Source organism: Talpa europaea (genome assembly GCF_964194135.1).
Source record: "Talpa europaea genome assembly, chromosome: 5".
NCBI classification, from domain to species: domain Eukaryota; kingdom Metazoa; phylum Chordata; class Mammalia; order Eulipotyphla; family Talpidae; genus Talpa; species Talpa europaea.
Window position 1 is genome coordinate 44416608 of NC_140071.1, and position 12059 is coordinate 44428666.

The 12059-nt window shown below is 39.6% G+C and overlaps 1 protein-coding gene across 6 annotated transcripts in view; it reads left to right on the plus strand.

Annotated features, from left to right (window-relative positions):
• The window catches only part of SSBP2 (single stranded DNA binding protein 2), a gene marked incomplete at both ends in the record, with an annotated part of 264899 nt that extends 253266 nt beyond the window's left edge, over positions 1-11633 (plus strand). For 5 of the 6 annotated variants that reach the window (XM_084234130.1, XM_084234134.1, XM_084234131.1 and 2 more), the window contains one exon: positions 11581-11610. In XM_084234130.1, the coding sequence (XP_084090256.1) occupies positions 11581-11610 (30 nt within the window). Of the gene's footprint in view, positions 1-11580 lie in introns of all 6 variants that reach the window. The other variant, XM_084234129.1, reaches the window with a different exon arrangement.
• Between the last annotated feature and the right edge of the window lie 426 nt (positions 11634-12059).

The window sequence follows — 12059 nt, forward strand, 5'->3', positions numbered from 1 at the left end:
GCTTCCCAAAATGAACCCGAGACTGATTGTTCTGTGGATTCTTTTGCATCTTGCTATTGACCTGTTTTTTAGACTTCTGCTAAAACTAAAAATAAAACTGTGCTGATCTTTAGTATGTTTGCTTCATTTGCATGTTTTATAATCATAAATGTGATTAGTGAGGATAAAGAATGTGAGGATAAAGAATATAAAAACTTATATAATCTAAAGATTAGCCTGTCAGTGATTAGGAAATACCAAAAAAATACGTGAAACTAGGTAGTAGAGTCATTAATACTTAGGATTATGGGAATTATTTTTTAGATTCTGTTTTTTCCTATAGTTTGGGTAAGGACTGCAAATTTGTTAATATTAATCAATAAGTTAATGTTTACCCTTTCTTATTAGAGGTATTTATTTCCTTTTCAGCTAATTCTTCCAACAATAAAATGGTATAATTCAGTGAAGTATATGATAATCAATTCAGTTAGCTCAGCATTTATTGGGCCTGCTACAGGCAAAGCAGTAGGTTAAGGACTGAGTCTTCTGGGATGAGCATCCAACACTTCAGCTGAGGGTGCATCTGAGAAGAAAACACGCTCACGCAACGGAGACATGTCAGGCTGACAGGTGCTATGACACATACGAGCCAGGTGTTCATATAAATGTTATAAATAAAGTCTAGGGATGTAATGTCCACGTGGTATCTACAGCTAACATTGCTGTATGATATTAGGAAAGTTGTCAAAAGAGTTCACAGCACAAGGAGTATTTTTATTTTGTCTCTGTGAGAAGATGGATGTCAGCTTACCTAGTAAGGCAATCATTTCACCATAGAGGCAAGGAGGCTGTGCGCCTTAAGTTTATACAGCGCTATGTCAGTTGTTTCTCAATAATAGTGGGAAATTTCAAGAAGAAAAAGTCCTTCATGGGATGGATACACAGCAGGACTTTAAAAACTTCTTTGTGCAGAGTAAGCACCATCCTCAGCCTTTAACCCCAACTGAGGGTGTCCAGGCAGAACAGCAGACCCTTTTGTGAATGTGTGTATGAAACGAATGGCTGGAGCAGGGCTTCCCCCGGCCTTGACTCCTGGCCCAGTCTCACAGGCCCTCTAAGCTAAGAGGGAGGGAAAATGCAGAGTTAGTAGCAAACTAAAGCCCCCTCCACTCTTCACTGCTCTCCCTTCCCCACCAGAAAAGTCAGCAAAGGAGAGATAACTGGGTGGTTATCCCCCACAGGGGCTAGGGAGCCTCGCAAGCAGTCCCCACTGGCTGCTGTGTTCTTTGGGGATCTGAATGATGCCCTTGTTGTAGTCGCCTCCCTCTAGCAACACAGGTTTTCGTTTAGTCCTTTTATGCAGATAAAGAAATGAGAAAAGAGACAAAGGAAGACAAACAAGAGTCAGTGCTGACAAATGTAAGGCTCGAAATAAGTATATAGACTAGGTACCTCCAGTACGTTAGCTTTACTATCCTGGAAAAGCAGAACTAATGATGAGTTCAAAAAGAAAACATTTTCTAATAAATGAACATGCAGAGTCTAATGTTTGAAAGCACATAACTCTGAAAATCAGGTTTTTGAGCAGTCTGCCTTTTGAGGATTTGTCAGTCTTTAACTTGAAGTTAAATAACAGGAGGCTTGAGACGATAATAAACATTCAGTAGGTGTTCACTATGTCCCAGACACGCTCCTAGTCACTTAACAGAGAAACAAAAATGCCCACTACCAAGAGAGAAACCTTGCAATGCAAACACGCATTACACAGGAAAGTGTGAATCAAAAAAAATGTTTCTCTAGTCAGCCTTTTTTTTTAAAATCATAAGCCTTTATTTCAAGAAACAGAGATGCCCCCTAGTGTTCAAACTTTGTAAAATGCTTGTTTTTGAAAATACAGACTACAGAAAGGCTTAGTTCAAAAATACAGTTTTTGGTGCGTCTAGAGAAATCTGTTAGTCTTCTTGAATTAATTTAGCAGACTATTTCCTCCACGGCATTAAACTATAACCAACTTTTAACGCTAAAATTATGGCATTTAAGATATTAAAATCATGGCATTAAATAGGAATATTAAACAAGGTGGTAGATTATCTCCTATTATATACCCTTATATACCCTGTGCTTTGTCATTGTCTGTATTGGAAAGAATCCCATGCACACAAATTTTTACATAGTCACATAACACTAAATTTGCTTTAGTTCAGTTCACAGTAGCTACATTTCTTAGTGCGAAATAAACTACATAGATGCTTAGAAATAGAAATTTAGTGAGATGTAGATCTGTAGTATTAAAGTATATAAACAGGGATTTATGCACACTGTTCAAAGATTTAATAAATATCTGATGGATTTCATGGTCTAGGAACTTAATACATAAGAGGGAAATCACAAATTCTCTAGTTCACAACAAGACATACCACGGCAAAATGCATTTTAAATACAAAGGTAACATGTTGGTATGTGTCTAAAACGATGCCTGTAGATTTTCCCGAACAGTAATGTCGCCAAAGCTTTGTAAGAGCCAGTTTGTCATCTGATTAAGGAGAATCAAATTCACAGAAGAGTTTTGCAATAGGGCAACCTGATATCACAGTATTTTGGCACAAACATTACAATATGTCATCACATATTGATGCAGCAGGACAACAGAAACATTGCGGAGTGCTCTCGGGATGCTCGCCATGAATATTTTATGTCTCTAAATTGACACCCTATTTAACACCTACTCTTCCTTTACTACTGAAAAGCTACCAGCCACTGCTCTTCTACTTTGAAGAACAGTAATCAGTGGCAAAATTCCTTTTCACTTGCACATCCTGAGTTTTCCTAGAAATTTTGTGACGCCCCTTAATTTTACTAAGTTGAAAAGTTTCAACAAAGGCAACAGCAAATGAGCAGTTTACAGTCTTGTTGCAAAAAGCACATCACTTATGTGACAGCCACACGCCAGTACTGTCTACTGTGCCAAGTATGCCCAGACCATCATTTTGCAGTTGCCTGTATTCACAAACTTTATTAGATGCTTACTAGTTTTTCTGAGTTGTACTTCTTGGAGCTGATGTGTCCACTCTTTTGGATTGAAGCTGGTCCTTATTTTCTCTTGCTATACACTACTTTCCACCTCGTTTCCTTACTGGACAATCTAGCTCATATCTTCCCAATAAATTTGTATGAAGTTTATTTTTTGTAAGATTTACTTAAGCTTTTTATTTTTTTTTAACTTGCTTGTTTAGACTTTTTTTTTTATAAATTTTATTGTTATATTCCCCATACAATTGCAGCCCCCCCATTCTGACCCCAATCCCTCCCCTCCCGCCCCCCTAAAAGTGTCTCTGGTTCATAGTTTTTTGTTGATTTTGATTTTCACTTTCTCATAGTTATTCATTTTCCTGGTCCCTTATTTAAGTTTTCTAGATTCCTGCTATGAGTGAGACCATCCGGTATTTTTCTTTTTCTTTCTGGCTTATTTGCTGAGCATGATCCCTTCCAGCGCCATCCATGTTGCTGCAAATTGCATGTGTTTATCTTTTTTGAATGCTGAGTAATATTCCATGGTGTATATGTACCACATCTTCTTGATCCAGTCATCTATTTTTGGGCATTTGGGCTGTTTCCAAAACTCAGCTATTGTAAACAGTGCTGCTATAAACATAGGGGTGCAGGTGCTCTTTGGAATTGATGTTTCTGTGTCCTTTGGGTAAATACCTAGGAGTGGAATTGCTGGATCATATGGAAGCTCTATGTTTAGTAGGTCCAGAAATCTCCACACAGCTCTCCATAGTGGTTGGACCAGTTTGCACTCCCACCAACAGTGCAGAAGAGTTCCTTTTTCTCCACACCCTCGCCAACATTTGTTGTTGCTAGGTTTTTTAATATGTGCCATTCTCACTGGTGTAAGATGGTATCTCATGGTAGTTTTGATTTGCATTTCCCTGATGACAAGTGATGTTGAACATTTTTTCATATGCCTGTTGGCCATTTGCATTTCCTCTTCAGAGAAGTTTCTTTTTAGCTCTTCTGCCCATTTTTTGACTGGATTATTTTCTTTGTTGTTGTTGAGTCTCATCAGCTCTTTGCAGATTTTTGTGATCAGTCCTTTATCATTAGGGTTGGGTGCAAAAATGTTCTCCCAGTTGGTGGGGTTTCTCTTTGTTTTTGTTATTGTCTCTTTTGCTGTGCAGAAGCTCTTTAATTTGATGTAGTCCCAGCTGTTTATCTTTGCCTTCACTATCACTGCTTGGGTGATGTGTCTGTAAAGATGTCTTTGATGTGCAAATCACGTAGTGTTTTGCCTATATTTCCTTCTATATATTTTATGGTTTCAGGTCTTATGTCTAGTTCTTTAATCCATTTTGAGTTGATTTTTGTGTATGGTGTGAGGTAGTGGTCAAGCTTCATTCTTTTGCATGTAGCGACCCAGTTTTCCCAGCACCATTTATTGAACAAACTTTCTTTGCTCCAATGCATATTCTTTGCTCCTTTGTCAAAGATTAGTTGACCATAAATCTGTGGGTTTATTTCTGGATTTTCTATTCTATTCCATTGGTCTGTATGTCTATTCTTGTTCCAGTACCATGCAGTTTTGATGATTATGGCTTTGTAGTATAGTTTGAAGTCTGGGAGTCTGATGCCTCCATTCCCTTCTTTTTTTTTCAGGAGAGCTTTGGCTATTCGGGGTTTTTTGTGATTCCATATGAATTTCATCAATAATTGTTCTATTTCTTTGAAGAATGACATTGAAATTTTGATTGGAATAGCATGGAATCTGTATATTGCTTTTGGAAGGATGGCCATTTTAATAATGTTTATTCTTCCAATCCATGAGCAGGGGATGTCTCTCCATTTCTTTGTGTCTTCTTCTATTTCTTTTAAAGGTGTTTTATAGTTTTCTTTGTATAGGTCCTTTACCTCTTTTGTTAGATTTATTCCCAAATATTTGATTTTTTTTGTTTCAATAACAAAAGGGATGGTTTTTTTTTATTTCTTCTTCTTCAGATTTATTGTTTGTGTATAGGAAGGCTACTGACTTTTGCGTGTTGATTTTGTATCCTGCCACTTTACTGAACTGATTGATGAGTTGAATTAGCTTTTCTGTGGAGTTTTTGGGGTTCTCTATGTATAATATCATATCGTCTGCAAATAGTGATAGTTTGACTTCTTTTCCTATTTGGATTCCTTGGATGTCTTTCTCTTGTCTTATTGCTCTGGCTAGGACTTCCAGTATTATATTGAAAAGCAGTGGTGAGAGTGGACATCCTTGTCTTGTTCCAGATCTTAATGGAATTGCTTTCAACTTTTCACCATTGAGAATGATACTGGCTGTTGGCTTGTCATAGATGGCCTTTATGATGTTGAGGTATGTTCCTTGTATCCCAAGAATTTCAAGGGCTTTTATCATGAATGGGTGTTGCACTTTGTCGAAAGCTTTCTCGGCATCTATTGATATTATCATATGGTTTTTATATTTCTTTTTGTTGATGTGTTGGATAACGTTGATTGATTTTCGGATGTTAAACCATCCTTGTGTCCCTGGAATGAATCCTACTTGGTCATGGTGAATTATCTTATGGATACATTGTTGGATTCTGATAGCTAAAATTTTATTGAGGATTTTTGCATCAGTGTTCATTAGGGAGATTGGCCTGTAGTTTTCCTTTTTTGTGTTGTCCTTGTTCGGTTTTGGTATTAGTGTAATGTTGGCTTCATAAAACGTGTTTGGTATTGTCCCTTCCTTCTCAATTTTTTGGAAGAGTTTGTGAAGGATAGGCACTAATTCGTCTCTGAATGTTTGGTAGAATTCATTTGTAAATCCACCAGGCCCTGGGCTTTTGTTATTGGGGAGGTTTTTGATTACCATTTCAATTTCGCTAATTGTAATTGGTCTGTTTAGGTGTTCTATTTCTTCTTTATCTAGCTTTGGGTGATTGTAGAGTTGTAGGAATTTGTCCATCTCCTCTAGATTGTTAAACTTGTTTCCATATAACTGTTCATAGTAGTTACTGATTATTCTTTTGATTTCTGCTGTGTCCGTTGTGATTTCTCCTCTTTCATTAATGATCTTGTTTATTTGTGCTTTCTCCCTTTTTTCCTTTGTGAGCCTGGCTAGGGGTTTGTCTCTTTTATTGATTTTTTCAAAGAACCAGCTCTTGGTTTCATTGATCTTTTGGATTGTTGTTTTAGTTTCAATTTCATTTATTTCTGCTTTGGTTTTTATTATTTCTTTTCTTCTACTGGTTTTGGGGTTTTTTTGTTGTTCTTTTTCTAGATCTTTGAGCTTCGAGATTAGGTTGTTTCTTTGCGTTCTTTCTTGTTTCTTGATGTGAGCTTCTATTGCTATATATTTTCCTCTTATTACTGCTTTTGCTGCATCCCATACATTTAGGATATTGGTGTCCTCCTTGTCGTTCAATTCAAAAAATTTTTTAATTTCTTCTTTGATCTCCTCATTAGTCCAATGGTCTTCCAGTAGTGTGGTTTTTAATCTCCATGAGGTAGGAAAGTTCCTTGCCTTCTTTTTATGGTTTATTTCTAGTTTGATGCCTTCATGGTCAGAAAAGATGGTTGATATGATTTCAATCTTGGTGTATCTGTTGATGTTTGTCTTGTGCCCCAGTATGTGATCGATCCTGGAGAATGATCCGTGTGCGCTTGAGAAAAATGTGTACTCCGTTTTTTGGGGGTTTAGTGTTCTATAGATATCTGTTAAGCCCAATTGCTCTAGGTCCTTATTTAGAGCTTTGGTTTCTTTACTTATTTTTTGTCTTGTTGATCTATCCATTGTTGATAGTGGTGTGTTGAAGTCTCCCACTATGTATGTGTTTTCTCTGATGTCTGTTTTCAGAGAGGACAACAGTTGTCTGATATATTTTGGTGCTCCTTCGTTTGGTGAGTATATGTTAATGAGTGTTATTTCTTCTTGAAGTATTGTCCCCTTGATCATAATGTAGTGACCATTGGGGTCTCTTTATCTTTTTGAGTTTGAAATCTGTTTTATCTGATATAAGTATAGCTGTTCCTGCTTTCTTTTTTGGTCCATTTGCTTGTAGGATTGTTTTCCATCCTTTAACTTTGAGCCTATTTTTATCTTTTGTAGCTAAATGTGTTTCCTGGAGACAGCAAAAGGTTGGGTTTTGTTTCTTAATCCAGGCTGCAACTCTGTGTCTTTTTATTGAAGAGTTTAGTCCATTTACATTTAAAGTTAATATTGATATGTTAACATCTGTATTTGCCATTGTGTTTGTCTTTCCTTTGATTTTATTTATTTATTCTTTTAATAACTTTTTTTTTTGTCCTTCTTTCATTGTTATTCGTCCCTCTGAGGTTCTGGCTTTAGGACTCCTTGTAGTATTTTTTGGAGTGGGGGTTTAGTTGCAATGAAATTCCGGAGTTTCTCTTTGTCTGGGAAGGTCCATATTCTTTCTTCAAAGAGGAAGGAGAGCTTTGCGGGATAGAGTATTCTTGGTTGGCATCTGTTTTCTTGGAGTCTGTTGACTATGTCCCTCCACTCTCTCCTTGCCCGTAGTGTTTCTTCGGAGAAGTCTGATGTCAGCCTGATTGGTTTTCCTTTGAATGTTATCTGTTTCTTCCCTCTTGCCAGCTTCATTATTTTTTCCTTGTCCTGGATTCTTGGGAGCTTTACTATTATGTGTCTTGCTGTATTTTTCCTTTCGTCGTGGAAGTTTGGTGTTCTTCTTGCTTCTTGTATATCAATTTTCAGCTCCTTCTTCACATTTGGGAAGTTCTCTTCAATTATCTCTTTGAATATTTTCTCTGTTCCTACATCTCTCTCCTCTCCTTCTGGGATTCCTATAACTCTTATATTTCCTTTCCTCATGGAGTCAGATAGTTCCCGAAGTCTTTCCTCGTTCTTTTTCCTTCGTACTTCTCTCTCCTTTTCTGTTTTGGTTCTTTTTATTTCTGTGTCTTCAAGATTACTTATTCGTTCTTCCATTTCATCTATTCTGCTTTCATTGCTTTTCCCAGAATTCTTTAGTTCTTCCATTAATTCTTTGATCTCCTGCATTTCTTTTACTTCCCTCTTTAGGGACTCAATTTCTTTCTTCTGACCATTGTTTTCCCTCTCTAGGGACTCAATTGCATTCTTCTGATCGTTGATTATTTTTCCCTTATCATTGTTTTCCTTTATGACTTCTGTCAGTTTTTTAATCACGGCAATTTTAAATTCTCTTTCTGGAAGGCTCAGAAATTCTTCCAAGTTATTGTCGTTGCAATCTGGGGGCTGGTTTTCTTTTTGTGGTGTGCTTTTTCTCTGGAGAGTTGCTAGGTTGCGTGTGGTTCTTCTCCTCCCTACTGTCTGTTTTCTAATTTGCCGTATGCGTTGGGACACTGTGTTGTTGGGACTGGCCGGCATCTTGGGTGGGCTTCTCTGCTCCCCTCTGGTTCCTCCAGGAGTCATCTGTCAGTTTCAAGCAGTCTTTACTGGAGAAAGGTCCCTGTTCTAAAATGCCGATGTGGGGACACACTCCCCTGTGCACCTGGTCTGCCCCGGCGTTGGGTTCCTGCTACCCCTCTGGGCTTGGACTGCAGGCCAGAGGGGGTCTGGCGTGGGCGAACTTCCCCCGCTCACCTCTGGCTCCTGAGGAAGCCTTCTGCAGGTAGTCTTTACTGAAGAAATGTCCCTGTTCTAAAATGGTGATGTGGGACACACTCCCTGCGCGTCTGGTCTCAGGCACACTCTTCTGCGCGCCTGGTCTGCCCCGGCTGTGGGTGCTCGCTCTCCCTGTGGGCTCAGACTACTTGTTCAGAAGGGGCCCGGTGTGGGCTAACTCCCCAGCTGGCCACTAGCTCCTTCAGGAGCCTCTGCTGGCTTCAAGTCGCTAGGTTGCGCCAGAGATCTCTCCTAGAGCCCTTGGGGAGCTGATTTTCCACCCCGTGGGACAGGGAGCAGAGCGGGGATGGTAGGGTACACCTCAACGGCTTTGTCTGCCTTGTGCCCTACCGTCGTGGGGAACCCACGCCCCTAATTTCGTGCCCCGGGTCTCAGTTCCAAAGCCCTCAGTTCCAGGACGCGGGCTGTAGCCCAGATCAGTGGCGCGGTAATGGCGCCTTTTGAATCCAGCTCCCCTGCCTGGGCGCCTTGTTCCTGCTCACTCAGGGAGGGCCTCCCCGCAAGCCTAGGTCGCAGGCGCGGGGACCTGGGCAGCTGCGATCCGATCCGGATCCGCGCCTGCTTTTTCAGTGCGCTGCTTTCCGTGCAAGCTTACCGGGCGGCCGGGGCTGTGTGCTGGTGCTGGTCTCCTCCTGGGGGCGGGGCTGTCTTTAATGGCACCTGGAGCTCACCTCCGCTGCGGATCTTGTTTCCCTCCTCTCTGCCAGTGGGAGAGTGCCGACTTTGTGGGCGGGGGAGGGGAGCAGGGTTCTGCGCTTCCCTCCCTTCTGGTCCTCTTTTATGGCAACTTTCTTCTTTGGGCAGTTTGCTGGAGTCGTCCGTTTATCTTCCGTGTCCCAGTTCTCACTGGGACCTGCCGCTTTTCCTCCCTATTAACTTTTTTTAATGGGAGATCTTACTCACAGCGTCTCCTCGCCGCCATGTTGCTCCGCCCCTTTACTTACTTAAGCTTTTTAACATGTACTATTGAGTTGTCTTAATGACTGCCAGTGCCAAAAGATGGTAGCAACCAACAAGCATGCTTTGTAACAGGAAAAGCATATACAGATAAGAGTATGTACGTGTGTAAATGTCCGTGTACATACATACCTTCCCATGTATCCCCTACATACTTTGAACTATGTATATAATGACAGCTATATTTTTAACTACATTTCCTATGTCACATAAATGAACAGAAATAACATTCATGGAAAAAGAATTCAAGAATATTTAAATCCAGTTATTGGGAATGCACATTAAGAAAAATGACCACTCAAGTTACGACTTGCCCAGAAACATCTTTTCAGACATTTCCTTTGAAGTCCTTAAATGCTTTAGTGTCTTTTACTGTGTTTAGATCATGCAGTGCATCCAATAAAGTTTTTGTTTTAAAATAATGGAAGTCTAGCTATGCTATTTAAATTTACGGTACATACAGCTAAGTTTTCAGTTCCCAAGTTGCATGACCACATGTTTAGGAGCCATTGGTGGTGATGGCTGTTGTATTAGACAGCACAGAACTTATCCATCATCCAGAAAGTTCCATTGGACAGCACTGATTAGACCACCAATCTCAATGTAAATAATACTAAGTATAGAAGCATAGATTTAAGTTTTGTGTCTGTTTTGCCACATTCTCTAATTTTTTCTAGTTTTAATAAACCTTTAATAACGGTTTGTTTTCTTTATTCAAAGTCAAATACCAAAATAGGACTCTGTTTTGTCAAAGTCTGGATAGTTCACTGAAATTCTGTCATTCTGTCAGTCCTTGCTTATGATTGTTTTGGGTGTTTGGCTTTGTTTTGCTTTGCTTTTTGGCTGCCATTCTTAAGGGTAGAGAGGGAGAAGTTTCTCTGCTAATGGAATCCCGTTTCTCTTCCCCGGCCTCTGCCCTCTTTATCACCTTACTCACTGTAATCCAAGACAGACTCAGTTCAAGTACATAATTTAGCTTTCCTCTACTGAAAGGAAACTTGAGGCTAAAAAGTAATTAACAAGTAGGTTTTCCTTGATTTGGCCTGTGTTTAGAGCGTGAATGATCCCACCACTGTGGTTCAGTGACCCATTTTCCAGGCCTAATTCTCTACCTTTACTCAGTCACAGTGTGGGGGTTTTGTCTGAGCCCCAGTTCTACTTCTGATAACTTCAAGACCAGACTTCTGCCTGCTGATCCAAATCACCTATGCTCTTTTCCAGGGAATCCTGCTTTCTCTGTTAATAAATCTGTGCTTATTTCAATACACAGCTTACACTTCATTTCTGGTCTCTGTTACCTCCACCCACCTGGAATACACTTCATTCTGTTCTGTCTCCTCCCTTTGTTAAAGTTCATGCTGCCCTCGCCGAGATTATCACTATTCCTGAATAAGGCCCTACGGCCTGGGAACAATCACTGACTGTCCTTCCATGAGGCACAGTCATTATTATATATGCTAAAGTAAAAATCAGACTCTCAAGTTTTTTTAATGCTTTATGTAATCTTAGGACCATCTGGGTGTTTACTATATGTAATCCTCAAAAACCACTTTAAAATAGGTATTAAATTTTACAGGTGAAGAAAGAAGTACAGAAAGGTTAGGTCACCTCTCAACGTTTCCGGAGCTACTAGGTAGCAAAGACTATCCCCTCATACTTATTTTATGGTGATTCAGCTTTGGCCTGAATTTACCCAAATAGCTACAAGTGGCCACCAAATGAGAATGTGGCTGTTAGGTGGTGACAGCGACCCTGTCAGCCTCCTCCTAAGTCGAGAGAGAGAGAGAGAGAGAGAGAGAGAGAGAGAGGCTGCTTTCCAGAGGAAGTACTGAAAGTTCAGGACTAAGTCAATTCTCGGTTACTTTTCTGTATTTTACTTTTCTGTTGTATGAGGTTAAAAACTGTGCTTGAAAGATTGTAAGACATTAGCGTGCACTTACTGTTGTTTACCAAGAAAATCATTAGCAGTCTGTAAAAGATTTGCTGTTAAAATACGGATTCTGCTTCCCTTCCAGTACTCCCCAAGCATGACAATGAGTGTGTGATCCATTACCAAGTCTCCTCATGAAAACCACAGTGAGTCAGCCCTTCACAGAACTACTACGGAAGAAAATTATTCATCACAGTGTACAGTTAAACAAAGGAATCTCAGTCACACCAAACCAACCTTTTTATTTCCTGCTCTCTCCCCTATTTTGTGAAGAAAGCGGGTCCAAACATGATTCAAACAACTGTACGGAACGGCATATTAGAATTGCCCTAAACCAAACTGCAAATAATTATCTGTGTATGTATATGTGTGGGAAAGAGAATGTATTGTATATGTGTATGTTAGACAGACATATACACATACATACATTGACCCACAGGACATTGTAAAATATTATCACATGACATCTTAAGTAGAAATAAGTAGGGACTTTTATTCCATCCTTTTTTTCACGTTTACATTTTAATTATTAAAAGTTGCTCCTGCCCCTCCCTGAACTATTTT